Source organism: Grampus griseus (genome assembly GCF_964374135.1).
Source record: "Grampus griseus genome assembly, chromosome: 12".
NCBI lineage: Eukaryota > Metazoa > Chordata > Mammalia > Artiodactyla > Delphinidae > Grampus > Grampus griseus.
In genome coordinates, this window is record NC_139006.1 from 30661717 (window position 1) to 30684632 (window position 22916).

General features: G+C 39.3%; 1 protein-coding gene across 4 annotated transcripts in view; it reads right to left on the reverse strand.

Moving 5' to 3' along the window:
- Nucleotides 1-22916, reverse strand: part of PTPRM (protein tyrosine phosphatase receptor type M) — a 746863-nt gene that overhangs the window by 301314 nt on the left and 422633 nt on the right. For all 4 annotated transcript variants that reach the window (XM_082668014.1, XM_082668012.1, XM_082668013.1 and 1 more), the window contains exons 8-9: nt 17013-17321; nt 9664-9773 (exon numbers count right to left, since the gene is read on the reverse strand). In XM_082668014.1, coding sequence (XP_082524140.1) covers nt 9664-9773; nt 17013-17321 — 419 coding nt within the window. The remainder of the gene's footprint in view (nt 1-9663; nt 9774-17012; nt 17322-22916) is intronic.

Here is a 22916-nt window from a genome sequence, read left to right on the forward strand (position 1 = left end):
GGAGATTTCTGTGCATTAATTTTGTATCTTGCAACTTTACCAAATTCACTGATGAGCTCTAGTAGTTTTCTGGTAGCATCTTTAGGATTCTCTACGCATAGTTTCATGTCATCTGCAAATAGTGACAGTTTTACTTCTTCTTTTCTGATTTGGACTCCTTTTATTTCTTTTTCTTTTCTGATTGCTGTGGCTAAAACTTCCAAAACTATGTTGAATAATAGTGATGAGACTGGGCAATCTTGTCTTGTTCCTGGTCTTAGAGGAAATGCTTTCAGTTTTCACCATTGAGAACAATATTGGCTGGGGGTTTGTCATATATGGCCTTTATTATGTTGAGGTAAGTTCCCTCTATGCCCACTTTCTGGAGGGTTTTTATCATAAATAGGTGTTGAATTTTGTCGAAAGCTCTTTCTGCATCTATTGAGATAATCATATGGTTTTTATCCTTCAATTTGTTAATATGTTGTACCACATTGATTGATTTGCATATACTGAAGAATCCTTGCATTCCTGGGATAAACCCCACTTGATCATGTGTATGACCTTTTAAATGTGCTGTTGGATTCTGTTTGCTAGTATTTTGTTGAGGATTTTTGCATTTATATTCATCAGTGATACTGGCCTATAGTTTTGTTTTTTTGTGACATCTTTGTCTGGTTTTGGTATCAGGGTGATGGTGGCCTCGTAGAATGAGTTTGGGAGTGTTCCTCCCTCTGCTATATTTTGGAAGATTTTGAGAAGGAAAAGTGTTAGCTCTTCTCTAAATGTTTGATAGAATTCACCTGTGAAGCCATCTGGTCCTGGGCTTTTGTTTGATGGAAGATTTTTAATCACAGTTTCAATTTAGTGCTTGTGATTGGTCTGTTTATAGTTTCTATTTCTTCCTGGTTCAGTCTCAAAAGGTTGTGCTTTTCTAAGAATTTGTCCATTTCTTTCAGGTTGTCCATTTTATAGGCATATAGTTGCTTGTAGCAATCTCTCATGATCCTTTGTATTTCTGCAGTGTCAGTTGTTACTTCTCCTTCTTCATTTCTAATTCTGTTGATCTGAGTCTTTTCCCTTTTTTTCTTGATGACTCTGGTTAATGGTTTATCACTTTTGTTTATCTTCTCAAAGAACCAGCTTTTAGATTTTGTGATCTTTGTGATTTTTTCCTTCATTTCCTCTTCATTTATTTCTGATCTGATCTGATCTTTATGATTTCTTTCCTTCTGCTAACTTTGGGTTTCTTTTGTTCCTCTTTCTCTAATTGCTTTAGGTGTAGGGTTAGGTTGTTTATTTGAGACGTTTCTTGTTTCTTGAGGTAGGATTGTATTGCTACAAACTTTCCTCTTAGAACTGTTTTTCTGCATCCCACAGGTTTTGGGTGGTCGTATTTTCATTATCATTTGTTTCTAGGTATTTTTAAATTTGCTCTTTGATTTCTGCAGTGATCTCTTGGTTATTTAGTAGTGTATTGTTTAGCCTCCATGTGTTTGCATTTTTTACAGTGTTTTTCTTGTAATTGATATCTAGTACAGTGTTGTGGTCAGAAAAGATACTTGATACGATTTCAATTTTCTTAAATTTAGCAAGGCTTGATTTGTGACCCAAGATATGATCTATCCTGGAAAATGTTCCATAAGCGCTTGAGAAGAAAGTGTATTGTGTTGTTTTTGGATGGAATGTCCTATAAATATCAATTAAGTCCATCTTGTTTAATGTGTCATTTAAAGCTTGTGTTTCCTTATTTATTTTCATTTTGGATGATCTGTCCATTGGTGAAAGTGGGGTGTTAAAGTCCCCTACTATTATTGTGTTACTGTCAATTTCCCCTTTTATGGCTGTTAGCATTTGCCTTATGTATTGAGTTGCTACTATGTTGGGTGCATAAATATTTACAATTGTTATATCTTCTTCTTGGATCGATCCCATTTTTATTATGTAGTGTCCTTCTTTGTCTTTTGTAATAGTCTTTATTTTAAAGTCTATTCTGTCTGATATGAGAATTGCTCCTCCAGCTTTCTTTTGATTTCCATTTGCATGGAATATCTTTTTCCATCCTGTCACTTTCAGTCTGTATGTGTTCCTAGGTCTGAAGTGGGTCTCTTGTAGACAGCATATATACAGGTCTTATTTTTGTATCCATTCAGCCAGTCTGTGTCTTTTAGTTGGAGCATTTAATCCATTTACATTTAAGGTAATTATCGATATGTATGTTCCTCTTACCATTTTCTTAATTGTTTGGGGTTTGTTATTGTATGTGTTTTCCTTCTCTTGTGTTTCCCACTTAGAGAAGTTCCTTTAGCATTTGTTGTAGAGCTGGTTTGGTGGTGCTGAATTCTCATAGCTTTTGCTTGTCTGTAAAGGTTTTAATTTCTACGTCAAATTTGAATGAGATCCTTGTTGGGTAGAGTAATCTTGGTTTTAGGTTTTTCCCTCTCATCACTTTAAATATGTCCTGCAACTCCCTTCTGGCTTGCAGAGTTTCTGCTGAAAGATCAGCTGTTAACCTTATGGAGATCCCCTTGTATGTTATTTGTTGCTTTTCCCTTGCTGCTTTTAATATTTTTTCTTTGTATTTAATTTTTGATAGTTTGTTTAATATGCGTGTTGGCATGTTTCTCCTTGGAATCATCCTGTATGGGGCTCTCTGTGCTTCCTGGACTTGATGGACTACATCCTTTCCCATATTAGGGAAGTTTTCAACTATAATCTCTTTAAATATTTTCTCAGTCCCTTTCTTTTTCTCTTCTTCTTCTGGGACCCCTATAATTCGAATGTTGGTGCATTTAATGTTGTCACAGAGGTCTCTGAGACTGTGCTCAATTCTTTTCATTCAAGACCCTGTCAGCCACGTGGCTGCTAGTGTTGGAGGGTCTCCTGCAGAGGCAGGGGTGGCTGTGGCTCACCACAGGGACAAGGACACTGGCAGAACTTCACATGGGATGACATCATATTTTCTTCTGTCCTGGTCAGGGGACAAAGATTTACTGCCCCACAAATACTGGGCTTTTCTGACGCTGCTTTTGCTTATAAACTCTCAGCTCCTTGGAATGTGATAGAGCTAACTCTGTCCTCTTTCCTCCACCATGAATTCAGATTCACTCTTGCCATTCAAATACTGACTGAAATGTGTGAGCACGAGCACTGCAGTCAGCAGGAAGACATAGGCCCTGCCCTCGGGCAACCAATAATCTGGACTGGGCTGGGGAGGAGCTGGGGAGACATCCAGTAAGTAAATTAATAATTTTTAAACACTACGTGCCATGGAAGAAACAAACAGGATGCTAAGATGAAGGGGATTTGGGGGTGGGGCCCATGCTCAGCCATTCAGAATGGCTGGGGGAGCGTCCCCTGAGGGGATGACAGTTAATTGAACTTGGGAATGAGTCAGCCAGGCTAGGAGTCCGGGGAAGAACAGCATGAACTAAGACCATGAAGCCGGAGCATTCCAGACACAGATGATGGACAGAAAGAAGGCCCCTGTGGCGGCAGGCCAGCCAGCGAGGTGGCATGGTCCCTGGGGGGCTGGAGACGTGGGGGGGGGGCAATTCCCTGCAGTGCTCTGTACCCCAAGGGAGAAAGTGTGGAGACATACAACAGGGGCCTTTGAACAATTTTAAGTGTGAAGATAAAATGATCTGACTTCCCTTATAAAGAGATCACGTTGGCTGCCAGGTGGAGGATTGCTTTCTTGAAGGGGGCACCAAAGGTAGTAGGAGGACCCCTAGGAGCCCTGGCAGAGGCCATGGCTGAGGCCACAGCACACGTGAGAGAAGGCAGTGGTTTGGACCAAGGGTGGGGCCATGAAGAGAGAAATACATGAAAAGAATCGGCAAGTTTTAGAGTCGACATGAGCAGAAGTCAGTGATGGACTGGATGTGGGGATAGATGGAGGAACCAAGACAGGCTCCATGTTTGGGCTTGAGCAAAGGATGTCCTGCTTACTGAAATGGGATGGAATGAATGAGAAGTTAACTGCTGGGGGGTGGGCATGTCAAGGTTGAGATGCCTGTGACAGTCAGGAGGACACACCGTGTAGGACATAGGGCTGGGAGCTGAGAGGTCTGGGCTGGAAGTAGACACCTAGGGGTGAGCAGCGTTGGAACATTACGGTTCAGGACTGGATGAGGTCCCTGGGGAAACGCTGATATTTAATATAGGGCACAGAAGGAGAGCCAGAAAGCAGGGAGAAGCCAAAAGAGACAGCCGTCATAGAAATCAAAAGAACACAGTGTGTTAAGAAGGAAATGCTTTCAAAGATGCTGCCGGGAGTTTGAGACTGGAACCAAAAACATGTCCATCCATGTCTCGAGCTGGGGCTCCCATTCTACGTATCCGTAAAGCCTTCCCAAACCCGTCCTAACGATCACTGGATCTGCTCAACACTGGCTGTTGTGACTGTGTCCCTACCATCCATTCGGCAATAAATCACGGAGAGCTGTAAGAGCTCTTTGTAGTCTGAAATCGTGATTTAAACATGCCAAAGGAATTGGAACTTTTCATACAGTTGTCTCTTCTTTCTGAATAGTGATAGCTCATTCTTCTTTCTGACCCCACTGTGATCAGTAAATATTTGGCACTCGGTATATATTTTCCTAAAGACTCCAGGGAGAGCAGGTCTGTGCACGCACTCACACACATGCTCACGGTGCGGCAAGAAGGACGTTTGCTCTGCAAAGCAAAAAGCAATTGCATTATCAGAGGACTTGCTGTTTTACCAGTGCTGATGGGTTTGTACTCGCCTCTAGCCATGGTCTTGCAGGATCAGCTAGACTGGGGTTCTTTCGGTCACAGTCCTTGATAATTTGTTAAAAAGCACAGATCCTCTCCCCAACCCATAACAAAGCACGTACACGCTGCTCTTAAAAATCGTGAATCCTCTCCCTCACCTCTAACAAATCCCTAACAAGCAACTATGTTGTGTCCAAGTGGACACAAAATGTCAGAAAGTTCATGGATTCCCCCTCAAACCCATCCAGAGCCCTGGAGTCTGAATTCCAGGAATAAAAAGGTTCCTCGGGAACACAGTGAACTTGACCCTAGAACTCCATTGCCTGCGCAGCTGATGGTCAGTAAGCATCTGTCCTCCTGAGCAGTACTTCTGAAGGGTACCCAGCTCCACGCTCACATCCAAATGCAACACGTACTTTCAGTATTTATTTTTTCACTGGTTCATTCAGCACGTTTATTAAGTGCCTAGTAAGTACCAGGCCAAGGACGAGCAACGGGAGACTCCCAGGAGGGAGGTCTGGGGCTGAGGTCACACCTGGCCGTTTCGCTGGCTGAGGGCCAAGGTGATTCTAATGATGCCTCCATGGAGAACACTGACGTTCCAGGGTGGACCCAGGGACTTGATGGGATGCCCACGCTGAAAGCAAACCGACATGCAGACAACATATGTGGGGTTAGATCAGGTGAGGTGGAGTCAGCTGCTGCTCACATTGGATGCCTTCTGATTGGCAGGTCAGTGCCTGAAATACTCCAGCATCCTCTTTCCCTTCTCTAAGTCTCAAATTCTGGAGAACCAAAATGGAATAACACGTAATCTCTGACCACGAGGGGAATCAATCTTCCAGGGAGTTGTGAGTAGGCTGCAATGCCAGCCAGCCTTAACTACAGTCCTTCAACAGAGGGGCAAGCAATCAAAGGAACCAACAAGTAAATCAGATTCCAGGGGATGCAAGAACCTAGGATGCTCCACGGAAAAGTTCAAAATTTGACTGAGATGCTGAAAGATAAGCAGAAGTGCCACAGGAGGAGAACAAGGGGAGGCAGTCAGGAGGAAAGAAGCGGATAAGCAGAAGCAGGTGTGAAAAACCAGAAGGTTCATGGAGAAAAGGAAAACTCCATACACATGGCTCATTCAGTTCCAGGAGAGGATCATGGGAGATGCAGTAACAAGTATCAGCTGGGATGGTACCATGTATGGCCTTGAACACTGATAGCAAACAGGGCCCCTCAATTCTCCCTCTCTCCACCCATGTGAACTGTCTCAGGGGAGAGTGATTCACTGAGCCCCACTCTCCAGGTGGGGGATCTTGAGGTATTTTCAACTCTCCATCCATCAGCGCCCCAGTGGGCTGATGAGTCCAGACTGTTCTCCTTTACTATGTGCCCGACAACCCTGCACACGCTGCACTGAGGCAGACGTTTGGTCCTCATTTCATTCTTTTCTAGAATTAGCTGCTGATAGGACTGCTCACTTCTAGTAGAGGAGAGAGAGGATCTTTTATATTTTGTTCTCTTCTAATACCTTATACATACTAAATGTTTTTTTTCAAAAGCTTGTTGGTGTGTTACTGTCGTGACCAGGAGTTTGGAGTTGATTCACTAAGCAATCGTGAGCCATATAAAGTTACTGGGGTACAATGAAAATACTGGGACATACATCCCTGTGCATTTGGGAGTATTACTGACTGAGAAACTTCCCTAAACAGGCTTGACATGCAGTGTCTGAATTTTGATAGATATTCCCAAGTTGTCTACATGAGAGGTTGCAAAACTGTGTGTCCCCATCAACGGTCTGTGCACACAAATTTCACCACATCACCCCTTGACACTGGATTTGCACCAACTTAAACGTTCTGAAGAGTCCGTTTTATTTCATTTCTTAATCCTTGCTAAGGTCAGGTAGCTATCTTTTCATCTGCTTACGCCATTCAGATTTTTTTTTCCTATGAATCAACTCCTTATATTCTTCACCCATTTTTCCTAATGGAGTGTTGTCTACTTATCAATCTGTATCAAGTGTGTTATAACTACAGCCACCAGCCAGTTGACTGCTACAAATGTTGAAAATAATTTCCCCACGTCTTCTGTTTGTATTTAGACTTTTCTTTGTGGCATTTTCTATCATTCAGAAGTTTAAATTCTTATATAACCAAATCCATCAATCTTTTTTAAATGACTTCTGGGTTTTATGTCAAGATATATTACAAAAGCATCTTCCTTATTTTTCTTATAGTGTTGCTATAGTTTAATTTTTGTGTTTAGTTCATGAACCTATTTGGCATTTATTTTTGTATGATGTGGAGGGGGTCTTATATGGCATATTCTTGTAATAAAATGCTGGGTTTGCTAGCATTTATTAAATTTTATCCATGTATAGTCATAAGAGCACTTGCACTATAAATTTCTACCTTGTAAAATTTTGGAAGCACATGCATCTAGTTGTTCATAGCAGTTACTTCTGAAAAGTGAATTTGGGAAGCAAAGACATTTTATTTTGAATACTTCTGTGCTTAAAGTATCCTTTCAGAGAACAATACTGCATTTATAATTTGATAAAATAAAAATCTGGATAGCTATTGAGGAAAAGTGTAATTACCGGTCCCAGATTTTAGGAAGATGTCTCAGATAGAATGAAACAGCTGAGCAGGAGGTAAGGCACGAGAAGGGCTGGGGCTACAACACAGCTGGGGACAAGAGGAAGGAAGGCTAGTTTGAGAAGGCTGAAGATGGGGACGACAAAGAACTGAGGCCAGAAGGTTGCTTTAGTGCCGTCATTGCCGTAACTTCCGGCAAAAGATGACATTGACAGCATTTTCCAATCATTAATGATCTGGTATATCTTTCTTAAGAGGTAAAGAGAGAACTTGAGAATAACATGAACCTACAGCATGTTCACTTACAGCATTTACAACATTCCTTCTGTTTTTTCTCCTCTCCTTCAAAAAACCATACAAGTGTGCTCCTCAAGAAACGCCCATATCATTTATTACTAAGCTTTTTTCCAACTATGATAACGTATCTTGCCTTCCAGTTTTGACCTACAGTCAAATGTGTTTCCGTGACTACACTGTTTCTAAGGTCTTGGTTTCCCTTTGGGCAACGGTTTTATTTCCTTAGCATGTCTGTCCCAGGGGTCCATACTCCCACATGTCTGTGGTTCTCCAGGGAGGGGACTGGTCTGGTTCACCAGCAGCCCTGCACCAGGAGGAAGCTGGGTCTCCTGCAGACTCAGGTACAGGCTGGGAGAGCCCCACGGTGCAGTGTGTTTTAGCCAAAGAGGAGCTCCCTGCACAGACACCATCTAAGGCCCACCTTGGGGAATCTGGAATACCTTCCTTCCTACTTCTAGAAAACATGGAGAAAAGAAGAGAAAGATTCAACAGTCAGAAACTTATACTTAATCACTTAAGCCTGATTCACAAATTTGGCATTTTCCCTTTGGTGCCTAGAAAAAACAACCGACCTGCTCTTCTTACCTATATCTTGAGTTTTAAAATGTTGATTTACAAGACATTCACACATCCCCTTTGTAGCAGCATTTAGATCAGTGTTCAGCTAGGAGGGACATTGTGGCTGCTGAAATCAGAGAGACTGATGGGTTCTGCTTTTCCTATTGTTTTCACATTAAAGTTACTTATTCCATGAATATTATGCTCCATGGGATCAGAAAGAAAGGATCTCACCTTTATTTTCTGTCCGTCTAGATATCAACATGTGGCTTTCAGGAGAGGTGGAGTGATTTCTTGGTACTTAATGTTGATTTCAAAGACTGTATCTTTTCTAGTAAAATATTCTGTTATCCTGAGGTAAGAATCCACAAAACAGAACTAAAAAATGGTCATGGGGCCAAAAATATTAACTAAAAGATTCTGATCACTGAGGAAAAAAAATGAACTTGTTTGATTTGATTATAAAAAACAACTCTACAAAAGAAAGTCATGAATTTTCATGATTCTTTTACAACGAAGCAGCCAAGGAAAGCATCATAACTTAATGTGAAAATCAACTTTTTTTCTTTTCTCTTACTTTGTTTAGCTTTTGATGAACAACAATTTTTTTTTTTTTTTTTTGCATTTCAATACCAATTTTTAAAAGGTACAAGGAAACATAGCTGTGAGGCTAGTTGGGTCAGGGAAAGGGTTCACCAATGGTGACTGTCTGACAGCAAATCTACTCCGGCTTTGTCAGTAGCTCTGAAAGGTATTCAGGTAGAGGTCCCATAGGAAGAATGGCTGCGGATTTTAGAAACCAAACAACATATAATTTTGTTGAATTTGCATTCACATAAATGCTAGCTTGAAAAAAAAATGCACCTGCTTGTTTCTATGACAATAGGCAGAGTGAAATCACGCTCATACAGATGTGATGATGACTGCCACCCCGCTATTGCTGTTATTTTTTTCCCTGAACAAGTCATCGAATTCTTCTCTGCTATCTATCAGTAGACAAAACTGTGTCACAGAAGTCTAAAGGCTGTTTTGCTAATGCTAAGAAACCAGAAGACATTATTCTGTTGTTATTCCCAAGACAATGTCTATCAACTCCACTAATTGGATCATCAGCGCTCTTCTATAATTCAGGAGTAAAATATTTTAGAGCTGGCGAGAACAGGATGCCATGGTTGCCTCCTGTCATATACAAATAATGTATATGACAGAACACTTACTGTTTTTAACAAAGGTGATTTTTAAACTATATTATAGTGTGGCTTTACATCTAATAACATGTAATCTGGAAGCATCTAAATCATGGTGAATATACATCCTGAAATTATACATAATTCGAAAACTCATTTTTAATTTTTTTGCTTCTATTCAGTAACCATTATAACTATTAAAGGCATTCAACTTCTTAAAAGGCATGATGTTACTATGCATTTTTAAATACTAGTCTAGCTATCATAGAAGTTAGAGTAAAAATTAAATTACTAACAAATGTATATACTACCTCATATAAAGTGATGACACCATAGGTTTGAATTGGTTCTCGCCATTGAAGAAATATCTTCTCTTCAAAGGTACTTCCTTGGATGGATTCAGTAAGAACAGCACCTGGAACTAGAAGGGGGGAAAAATCGATACATATTTAAGTAAACCAAAAACAAAATACATTTTTCTAGACTTGACAGGTTTTTAACTCTCTATTGAGGTGTAATATTTTAATAGATATATTCCATTTTCTTGCACAAACCTGCAATTTAAAACCATTTTGGCTATACTGTCTTTATAAAGAAAAGAATTTCATCACATCTTCCTCTAAAAAGTTTGAATCAATTAGACAAAGCTCAGTATCATCTTGTAAATAAACTTTTTTATTCTTCAGAAATAAAGAAGGATGTGGAGCAATGCGAATTCCCACACATTGCTTGTGAGACCATAAATTGGTACAGCCACTTTGGAAAATAATTTGCCTGTATTCACTGAAGTTAAAGAGGCACATGTCATACGACCCAATAATCCCACCTCAGGTATATTCCCTAGTAATATTCTTGCACATATGTACTAGGAGACATAGACTAGGATGTCAGCATAGTAGCATTTTAAAATAAAACTAATAAATTGGAGACAAAAAATAGTTTAAGAAATTAGTTTATATTCACTCAATAAAATACAAAAACGACTGAAAATCGATGACAGCTTTATACATCATCATGGATGAATTCTATAACCATAACACTGAGTGATAAAAGCATGTCAAAGAAGAATATGTATGAACTCCTGGACTTATACTTAATATGTCTATGAAAAGTACACACAAAAGAGAAGTTCTACAAAGATGTGATGTAGATGAAATATTTTTAAAATATTTCGTTTTATTTATTAATAACAAAACAGATTTGGGAAAGTTTGATGCCATTTTTTAAAACCTAAAGTATGTAACACCTTTTGATTAGCGAGAAAATCTAATTGACATAAGGGAAGACAGAAATGTACTTGCCAATTTTCTACAAAATAACATACAATATTATTTTTAAAATATCATTTATCTCATATTCATTTAAATTAAGCTTTTGAGTATGCTTTATATGATACACAATTTAGTGTCTAGTGTGCCTATCCTATTTATAAACCAGTATATCTGTACTGCCTATAAGTACGCGTATATTTGGGGATGGTGCGATCAAACTTTTTGGTGATGGTGTGAGTAATCAAAAAGTGGTTTGAGAGGACTCAGGCTTCTCAATTTCAAATTTACTAAAAAGCTACAGTATTAGGACATCATGATATTGGCATAAGGATAGACAGATAGATCAGTACAACAGAATTGAGAGTACAGAAATAAAGCCCCACATTTATAGTCAATTGATTTTTATCGAAAGTGCCAAGAAAGTTCAGTGGGGTCAAAATAATTTTTCCAAGCGGTGCTAGGACAACTGGATATCCACATGTAAAAGGACGAAGTTGGTTTCCTACTTCACACCAAATACGAAAATTATACCAAAATAGATTAAAGAGCTAAATATAAGAGCTAAAACTACAAAACTCCTAGAAGAAAATATAGGTGTAAATATTCATGACATTGTATTAGGCAATGGTTTCAAAGATATGACACCAAAAACAAAAATAAGAAAAGAAAATATAGATAAACTGTACATCAGTAAAGTGAAAAGCTCTTGTGCTTCAAAGGGCACTACCAAGAAAGTGAAAAGACAACACACAGAAAGGCAGAAAGCTTTTGCAAATCATGTATCGGTCAAGAGACTTGTATCTAAAATACATAAAGAACTATGAAATCCCAATAAAAAGATAAATAATCCAATTAAAAACGGGCAAAGGATCTGTATAAACAGCTCTCCAAAAAAAGATATACAAATGGCCAATAAGCACGTGAAAAGATGCTCAACATCATTAGCTAGCAGGAAAATGCACATCAAAACCACAGTGTGATAGCACTTCACACCCTCTAGAATGGCTATAATCCAAAGACAGATAATAGCAAGTATTGGCAAGAATGTGGAGAAAGTGGAACCCTCATACACTGCTGGTAGGAATGTAAAATCACAAAGCTACTTTGAAAACAGTCTGGCAGATCCTCAAATGGTTAAACACAGATAAACTTACCATATGACCCAGCAATTCCACTCCTACGTATATATCCAAGAGAGCTGAAAACATGTCACTCAAAGGCTTGTACACAAATATTAAGAGGAGCATTATTCATAATAATTAAAAAGTAGAAACAACACAAATCAAATCATGACTGTATAAACATATCTCAATAAAGTTTAAAACATGGGGGCTAAAGAAATGTTTGGTTAGCTTGTGGAGGGTATGAATAGCCCTCTAAGGGTTGGTGAGATCTCCTCAGACTAGAAAGACTGACCAGAATTACAAAAGGACTCATAGGCAATACACATTTGTTTAGTTGAGGGGCTACTTAAAGGTAGATCTAGGACATTTATATTGATAGTTATTCTAAACAGAACTAAGGAGAGTTTAGCAGAAAAAAAAATCACTGATTCAGATAGGGGGGCCTGGGTTCTGATTTAAGACTTTCCAGTGAATAAACTGTGAAATTTGGGCAATGCACGGACCCTCCTTAGGTCTCAGTTGCCTCACTTCTAAAATGAGGAAGTTGGAGTAAGTTGACCCCTAATGTCCAAACTCTAAAAAATATATAAATGTGAAACTAATCGTTTGTCTTAGGTTGAAGGAATTGATGTGAAACTACATCGAAGCAAAGAAACAAGGTATTTAAGAAGTGATGACACCGGTGAGTTCTAAGAAAATTTGGATTCTGGGCTCTGAGACTAAAATGCTCATCACAATCAGAAGTTGGACTACGATGGGCCATGCCAGAGAAAGCTCTACTAAGTCTCAGACTTCCCTGGTGGTGCAGTAGTTAAGAATATGCCTGTCAATGCAGGGGACTCGGGTTTGAGCCCTGGTCCAGGAAGATCCCACATGCCGCGGAGCAACTAAGCCTGTGCGCCATAACTACTGAGCCTGCGAGCCACAACTACTGAGCACGCGAGCCACAACTACTGAAGCCCGCACACCTAGAGCTCATGCTCCACAACAAAAGGGGCCACCGCAATGAGAAGCCCGCGCACCACAACGAAGAGTAGCCCCCGCTCGCTGAAACTAGAGAAAGCCCACGCACAGCAATGAAGACCTAATGCAGCCAAAAATAAATAAATTTAAAAATAAATAAATAAAATAAAAATTTTTAAAAAAAGCTCTACTAAGTCTCTTCCTCTTGACCTTGAAAGTGTTTATTTTGATGTCATCAGGTTCCTCACAGGATCAAGATAATTATGATGCATGTGTGGCTCTATTATTTTGTGATAATATCTCTGAACTGAAAATATTTAGTAATCTATGTACAGACGTAAAGAGGGTGAAAACTTAGAAAAAAACAAATCTTTGGTTTCATTCGATTAGTATAAATGAGAGTAAAATTTAAAAAAAGAGAGACTGTCAAAATTATGTTGAACAGAGGATATTTTAAAAGGATGAATGTAATAAAATGTATTGGAGGGCTTGTAATCATGAAAATGTTAATAACAGGAAAACCTAAATGGGATTCATATAATTGTTGTTAGGTCAGGAACAGATCAAGTGAATTAAAATACCAGAAGAGTTAGTTAGATTAGGGAAACTGGTACCTCACAGGAACTTAGGTCTGGTGCCTTTTTTAGAAGTTCTAGGAATTCATGATTTGGGATATAGAACCATAATATCTAAGTTAATGGAATTGAGCCCTATAGTGTCTAGTGACACTCTTAACAGTAATAAAAAGATAATTTTTCCCACATATTTTCTGATGAAATAAATAATATTTCAATAAAAATATACTACAATAAAACTCACGATGTACAACAAATTGTAGCCTTTGTTAATGGCAGATAAGTAAAGTGACACTTCAATTCTTTTTTCTTCATGCTCGGTAGGTATTAACAATTTTTCTTTTTCTGTCTTATTTGAAGTCTTTTTTTTCTTTTGCTCTTGTTAGGAAATATAATTTGAAATCAAAGTTTTTCTAATGAACTGGATGCCAGTGTGCTATGTAAACAATAGATTTTTATTTGGAAGTAATGCATGCCCCAACTCCAGGGACTAGCAAGATAATTTAAACACACAAACAAAAAAGTGACTTATTTAACCTTATGTTTTAACAGCACTTAACAGAATTATTAGCTCATGTAAATTCGAAATCCAAAAGTATTGGTGAGTTCATGCTTCAGCAAAACATCTCTCATCTCTAGAAATGACTGCACTTGACTTTCCTCTCTCACTGATGGAAACATTACTGTTGATTTAAGCCTGAATTAAATGATTATCAGAAAATTTTACTATTTTATTTAAAGACTAATAAGTATTTTGAGTGCTTATTACCTACTCAATACCATGCAAATTGCTATAGAAGAAAATTAGATGGCTTCTTCTCTCAAGTGGTTTACAGTTAAGAGGAAAAAATTATATATAACATAATGAGAGAACAAGAAAGGGTCACGATAGGGCTTCCCTGGTGGCGCAGTGGTTGAGAGTCTGCCTGCCGATGCAGGGGACACGGGTTCGTGCCCCGGTCTGGGAAGATCCCACATGCTGTGGAGCGGCTAGGCCCGTGAGCCATGGCCGCTGAGCCTGCACGTCCGGAGCCTGTACTCCGCAATGGGAGAGGCCACAGCAGTGAGAGGCCCGCGTACCGCAAAAAAAAAAAAAAAAGAAAGGGTCACGATAAGTTCCTCTGAATTCTTACAATAACAATAATAACGCTCACCTATTAAAAGGCCCCTCTCTGCAGCTACAAATAGCACTCGATGGAAATGGCTTCTAACCCTAATATGCTGGAGAACTGTATTATTCTTGCTTCTCAGATGAGGAAATTAAGGCTCAGAGATTTAAAGATCTTGTCAAGTGCAAATGAGGTCAGAAGGATGAGAGAGGAATGAGGGTGAGAGAGTTGAAGACAGCTTCATGAAGGACCTGAACTTGAGGAGAACTCTGGAGGGTCATGGAGGGGATGGAATGTAGCAAGCCAGGTGGGGAGGATGTGCAGAGGAGGACAGACAGTGAAGGAGCACTCAGGATGCATGGAGTGTGGCAGCAGGACCAGCACCAGGGCACGTCTCTGCAGGATGCACTGTCAGGGAGGAAAAGCTACCTGGTCTAGAGCCTGAGCCTGGAATACCAAGATATGGGTAAAGAGATTCACTGACGGCTCTTGTGGAGAGAGTAACATGATGCAAATGTATTTTAGAGATTAGTTCAGGGAACGAGTAGAGGGCACTGGAATTGGACAAAGCTGAAACAATAAAAGGTTAGAAACTACTACAGAAATTTCAGCATAAAATCTGGATATAGGTAGTGGAAGTTGAGAGAAAGGAACAATCTATTATCATATTATGTGAAGTAAGTCAGACAAAGACGAATATCACATGATATCAGTTATATGTGGAATCTAAAAAAATGATACAAATGAACTTTTTGACAAAACAGAAATAGACCCACAGACATAGAAAACAAGCTTATGGTTACCAAAAGGGAAAGGTAGGGGGCAGGGAAGAGATAAATTAGGAGTTTGGGATTAACAGATACACATTACCGTGTATTAAATAATCAATAAGGACCTACTGTAGAGCACAAGGAACTATACTTAATATCTTATAATAACCTATAATGAAAAATAATCTGAAAAAGAATATATATATATATATATATATAAATGAATCACTTTGCAGTAAACCTAAAACTAACACAACACTGTAAATTAACTATACTTTAATTAAAAAATGATTGTAAAAAAATACCTCAAGGCAGAAAGGTAGAATAGACAGTAATATCAATGTTTATATAAATAAGGCCTCTAGAATACTAATGATCATATTAGTAAGTTCTTAGAAGTACTTTGGCACATAGAAGTACAGGCCACAGTTTCTGGAACCAGACATCTGGGTTTACCATTCACTTTTCTGACTCAGTTTCTTCATATGAAAACCAGAAATATAATAAAAATAATTAAGTCAAAAAAAAAGAACAATCTAATATTTTGGAAGTAGCAACAACAGGAGTTAGGACCAAATTAAATACAAAAATGCAGGAGAGGAAGGGGCCAGAAAAGACCTGCTGACAGTGCTGAAACTTTCTTGAGTCTCTCCTGGGACACAAGGAAGAGCTGGTAGAAACAGAGATAGGGCTTCCATGCTCAGCCTAGACTGAGTGACTCATATCAACCTATACTTCTCACAAAAAAAACTGTAGTGAAACAACCACTTGAGAGCAACCAACACAGGCAGGACTTGAGGGGCTACAAAAAAGAAAAGAGAAGATGTGGCCGAGCTTCCCATTTACTCTGGCTGTTTCCATGTTTTTATTTTATAGCAATATGCCTGGTGTTGCATAGGTCATCAACACTCAAAAATACCTTGTCAGTTCTTTAAATGAAAAAATAGTGTTGTGATAAACATTTAACACATGTTACAATCAATAAAGATCATAATCAGCTGCTTGAAGAGAAAAAGGTGAAATCTATTTTTCCCAGGAATAAGCAAGTGGCTCCCCATGTTGTTTGCCACTTACTCTGATGCCTGGCAAATGAATTTTAAACCAAAGACACGACAAACTACCGCTGTATTTTATGTGCTACACGGACTCACTATTGTACATGAGAGTCCCCTGTATAATCAGTGTAAAAGCACATTTACACCTATGCTATGGGATTCCAGGTGTCATTTTACCATTTTAAATTATTTTAGAGGCTTAATGCAACTGTATATTTGCTTTTTTTGATGAGTTGCTGGTGACATGCACTGTCTATTTATTAAATTCTTGGTTACTGGGGTCATATCCAATTACTGCATTGTTCCTATGGAAAAGCACGATCTATTACATAACCATCGACCTAATGAGGTAATTTCTCAGCACTGTGCTGAACAGCAAGGGCAGCCTCTATTTGGGGCTGAATTTTTATCTGAACTATGAAAAATGTTTCAGAATGCTGTTTGAATAAGCATTTCTTATAAATAATCGAATACCCGGAACAACAGTTCTTCAGTCCAACATGATGATAAAACTTGAATGAAGAACTACTTAGAGCCATACAGAATAATCATATGTAGAAAAGTAATTATATGACTCATAAAAATTAAAATAAGCTTCTGGATCTTTATTCCCTTTACCCCTTTTAATCAGTGCTTCAGTATACAGCAGCACAGATATACATGTGTGTTATTCAACCCAGTAAGTAATTCTTCCTTCCATTTTCAGTGTAAAGATCTCAATTAGAAAGAAACATGAGCTGCTTTTTAAAAAGACTGTCTGTTTCCCATAAACATAACACTTGAAAGTACTCACGATCTTCATCTGTCTGTACTACGAGTTCTTGGCTCTCCTTCCGTCCCTCGGGATTCATGAGGATGAGTTTCACACTGACGTTGGTGTAGGGGGAGAGGTTGGTGATGGTGTGTTGAGGGTGTGAGTTATCCGTGTCCCAGCTTACTTCTTCTCTCACTTGTTCCTGCCCTCCGACCTTGTAACAGTAGTGGACTGTGAGGTTGTAACTGTGGCAACGAGTCACGTTATACCCAAATGGCTCCCAGCGGAGAGTAATTTGTCGAGATTTGACTTCGACGACTTCCAATTTTCTTGGGCCGCGCATGGGATCTAAGATGCAAAAGAAGGAAAAAGAGAACATGAGAGAAAATAATAATAAAAGTTCCAGTGAAGCCCAGGTATCACAGATAATCCTCCTTATCCCCAGTATCTTGTCTTCTCTTCTTCCATATGAATAAAACACCTAAATCTTAGACGGGCATGAGGCCACCCAGAATAAGGACTAAAATTTCCAGTCTCTTCTGCAGTGAGGTCTGTCCTTCTACCCAAGTTCTGGTGGATAGCATACAATGTGAGACATCAAGAATGGATTCTGGGCAGTGTCTTTGAAAGGAAGGGGCTCGCCATCCTTGTTCCTCCTTCCTTCCTATTAGCTTGATTGAGGATAGGGTGTCTCACGCTCATGCAGCCATGATGGACCATAATGTGCTTAAACATTAAGAATTCAAAGCAATGATGATGAAGAACCCAGGGTTCCTGATAATCACCGCACTACCATACCATCCCTGAAGGGTCTACTTCCAAAATTTTCATTAGAGAGAAATACAGTGCTTTTATCTAAGGCTCCTTCCTCTGGGGCTCTGATACACAAAAGCAGTCTTAATGCTAGTTGATGTATATATTTTTTATCTTTTTAAGATAATTCATCATTATGTAATTGGAAAACAGAGTAAAAGCTTGAGAAATCAGAATGAAATAATACAATGATTAAAGAGTATAAACTTCTGAACAGAACTCCAGGCCTTTTTGGGTTGTGATTTGCAGAGAATTCCACACACTCAATGCTGAAGTAGTTCTTTACTACCCCTGATCAGGTCTTGGTGTTGTTTCTTAGTCCAAGCTCCAGGGACAGAGTTTCGAGCTTAGAAATCTAAATGAAACGCAGGGAATATAAGCATTCTGATGGGCTTAAAAGGAAGAATATATACAGAGAAGGCTTCCTTTTTATACATATTTCTTCTTTTATTGAAGTATAGTTGATTAACAATGTTGTGTTAATTTCTGCTATACAGTGATTCAGTTATACATATATATGTATATATGTACACATTCTTTTTTAATATTCTTTTCAGTGTGGTTTATCATAGGATATTAAATATAGTTCCCTATGCTATACAGTAGGACCTTGTTGTTTATGAGAAAGCTTAAACTTGTTTATGAAATGATGATGAAAATACAGTAATACTAACTACATAACATTTACTGAGCCCTTATTATGTACCTTACACTGTTCTAAGAATTTACCTTTCACAGGTTTGGGGAAAACCTAATCTAAAATACTTTGCTTTAGTATATCCATACATACAATTGATCCATATATTTTGATTTTTGTTTTCCTGAATGTGGTCACCATTTATGAATATAAAGAGATCTATAATTGGAAAGTGAAAATAAGCATGAAAACTTGAGAAATAATAGCTACCATGGGTAGAAGGACGTGCTCCCACTCCCTCTTGTGAGAGCACCAGAATCACAACTAACTGCTGAACAATCATCGACAGGAAGACACTGGAACTCACCAAAAAGGATACCCCACTTCCAAAGACAAAGGAGAAGCCACAGTGAGGCAGTAGGAGGGGCGCAATCACAATAAAATCAAATCCCATAACTGTTGGGTGGGTGACCCACAAACTGGAGAACACTTATACCACAGAAGTCTACCCACTGGAGGGAAGGTTCTGAGCCCCACGTCAGGCTTCTGAACTTGGGGGTCTGGCAATGGGAAGAGGAATTCCTACAGAATCAGACTTTGAAGGCTAGCGGGATTTGACTGCAGGACTCTGACAGGACTGGGGGAAACAGAGACTCCACTCTTGGAGGGCACACAAAAAGTAGTGTGTGCATCAGGACCCAGGGGAAGGAGCAGTGACCCCACAGGAGACTGAACCACACCTACCTGCTAGTGTTGGAGGGTCTCCTGCAGAGGCGGGGGGTGGCTGTGGCTCACCATGGGGACAAGGACACTGGCAGCAGAAGTTCTGGCAAGTACTCCTTGGTGAAAGCCCTCAGGGAGTCTGCCATTAGCCCCACCAAAGAGCCTGGGTGGGCTCCAGTGTTGGGTCACCTCAGGCAAAACAACCAACAGGGAGGGAACCCAGCCCCACCCATCAGCAGACAAGTGGATTAAAGTTTTACTGAGCTCTGCCCACCAGAGCAACAGCCAGCTCTACCCACCACCAGTCCCTCCCATCAGGAAACTTGCAAAAACCTCTTAGACAGCCTCATCCACCAGAGGGCAGACAGCAGAAGCAAGAAGAACTACAATCCTGCAGCCTGTGGAACAAAAACCACATTCACAGAAAGACAGACAAGATGAAAAGGCTTTGTACCAGATGAAGGAACAAGATAAAACCCCAGAAAAACAACTAAATGAAGTAGAGATAGGCAAACTTCCAGAAAAAGAATTCAGAATAATGATAGTGAAGATGATCCAGGACCTCGGAAAAAGAATGGAGGCAAAGATCGAGAAGATGCAAGAAATGTTTAACAAAGATCTAGAAAAATTAAAGAACAAACAACAGAGATGAACAATACAATAACTGAAATGAAAACTACACTGGAAGGAATCAATAGCAGAATAACTGAGGCAGAAGAACAGGTAAGCGACCTGGAAGACAGAATGGTGGAATTCACTGCTGCAAAACACACTAAAGAAAAAAGAATGAAAAGAAATGAGGACAACCTAAGAGACCTCTGGGACAACATTAAATGCAACAACATTCGCATTATAGGGGTCGCAGAAGGAGAAGAGAGAGAGAAAGGACCCGAGAAAATATTTGAAGACATTACAGTCAATAACTTCCCTAATATGGGAAAGGAAATAGCCACCCAAGTCCAGGAAGCGCAGAGAGTCCCAGGCAGGATAAACCCCAGGAGAAACAGGCCGAGACACAGAGTTAGGAAATTGGCAAGAATTAAAGACAAAGAAAAATTATTAAAAGCAACAAGGGAAAAACGACAAACAACATACAAGGAAACTCCCACAAGGTTAACAGCTGATTTCTCAGCAGAAACTCTACAAGCCAGAAGGGAATGCCATGATATACTTAAAGTGATGAAAGGGAAGAACCTATAACCAAGATTACTCTACCTGGCAAGGATCTCACTCAGATTCAATGGAGAAATCAAAAGCTTTACAGACAAGCAAAAGCTAAGAGATTTCAGCACCACCAAACCAGCTCTACAACAAATGCTAAAGGAACTTCTCTAAGTGGGAAACACAAGAAAGGAAAAGGACCTACAAAAACAAACCCAAAACAATTAAGAAAATGGTAATAGGAACCTACATATTGATAATTACCCTAAACGTGAATGGATTAAATGCTCCAACCAAAAGACAGAGACTTGCTGAATGCATACAAACACAAGACCCATATATATGCTGTCTACAAGAGACCCACTTCAGACCTAGGGACACATACAGACTGAAAGTGAGGGGATGGAAAAAGATATTCCATGCAAATGGAAATCAAAAGAAAGCTGGAGTAGCTATACTCATATCAGATAAAATAGACTTTAAAGTAAAGAATGTTACAAGAGACAAGGAAGGACACTACATAATGATCAGGGGATCAATCCAAGAAGAAGATATAACAATTATAAATATATATGCACCCAACATAGGAGCACCTCAATACATAAGGCAACTGCTAACAGTTATAAAATAGGAAATCGACAGTAACACAATAATAGTGGTGGACTTTAACACCTCACTTACACCAATGGACAGATCATCCAAGATGAAAATAAATAAGGAAACAGAAGCTTTAAATGACACAATAGACCAGACAGATTTAATTGATATTTATAGGACATTCCATCCAAAAACAGCAGATTACACTTTCTTCTCAAGTGCTCATGGAACATTCTCCAGGATAGATCACATCTTGGTCACAAATCAAGCCTCAGTAAATTTAAGAAAATTGAAATCATATCAAGCATCTTTTCTGACCACAATGCTATGAGATTAGAAATGAATTACATGGAAGAAAAAGTAAAAAACACAAAGACGTGGAGGCTAAACAATATGTTACTAAATAACCAAGAAATCACTGAAGAAATCAAAGAGGAAATCAAAAAAAAACTAGAGACAAATGATAATGAAAACACAATGATCCAAAACCTATGGGATGCAGCAAAAGCAGTTCTAAGAGGGAAGCTTATAGCTATACAAGCCTACCTCAAGAAACAAGAAATATCTCAAATAAAAAATCTAACCTTACCCCTAAAGGAACTACAGGAAGAAGAACAAACAAAACCCAAAGTTAGCAGAAGAAAAGAAATCATAAAAATCAGAGCAGAAATATATGAAATAGATAAAAAGAAAACAGTAACAAAGATCAGTAAAGCTATCTTTGAGAAGATAAACAAAATTGATAAACCATTAACCAGACTGATCAAGAAAAAGAGGGAGAGGACTCAAATCAATAAAATTAGAAATGAAAAAAGAGAAGTTACAACAGACACCACAGAAATACAAAGCATCCTAAGAGACTACTACAAGCAACTCTACGCCAATAAAATGGACAATTGGAAGAAAGGACAAATTTTTAGAAAGGTATAACCTTGCAAGACTGAACAAGGAAGAAACAGAAAATATGAACAGACCAATCACAAGCAATGACATTGAAACTGTGATTAAAAATCTTCCAACAGGGGCTTCCCTAGTGGCGCAGTGGTTGAGAGTCCGCCTGCCGGTGCGGGAGACACGGGTTCGTGCCCTGGTCTGGGAGGATCCCGCATGCCGCGGAGCGGCTGGGCCCATGAGCCATGGCCGCTGAGCCTGCGCGTCCAGAGCCTGTGCTCTGCGACGGGAGAGGCCACAGCAGGGAGAGGCCCACGTACCGCAAAAAAGCCAAAAAACAAAACAACAAAAAAATATCTTCCAACAGGGTTTCCCTGGTGGCGCAGTGGTTGAGAGTCTGCCTGCTGATGCAGGGGACATGAGTTTGTGCCCCGGTCCGGGAGGATCCCACATGCCATGGAGCAGATGGGCCTGTGAGCCATGGCCGCTGGGCCTGAGCATCCAGAGCCTGTGCTCCGCAACGGGAGAGGCCACAACAGTGAGAGGCCCACCTACTGCAAAAAAAAAAAAAAAACAAAGTCTTCCAACAAACAAAAGTCCAGGACCAGATGGCCTCACAGGTGAATTCTATCAAACATTTAGAGAAGAGCTAACACCCATCCTTCTCAAACTCTTCCAAAAAACTGCAGAGGAAGGAACACTCCCAAACTCATTCTATGAGGTCACCATCATCCTGATACCAAAACCAGGCCAAGATGCTAAAAAAAAGAAAATTATAGACCAATATCACTGATGAATATAGATGCAAAAATCCTCAACAAAATACTAGCAAACAGAATCCAACAACACATTAAAAGGATCATACACCATGACCAAGTGGAATTTATCCTAGGGATGCAAGGATTCTTCAATACACGCAAATCAATCAATGTGATACACCATATTAACAAACTGAAGAATAAAAACCATATGATCATCTCAATAGATGCAGAAAAAGCTTTTGACAAAATTCAACACCCATTTATGATAACAACTCTCCAAAAGGTGGGAATAGAGGGAACCTACCTCAACATAATAAAGGCCATATATGACAAACCCAGGGCAAACATCATTCTCAATGG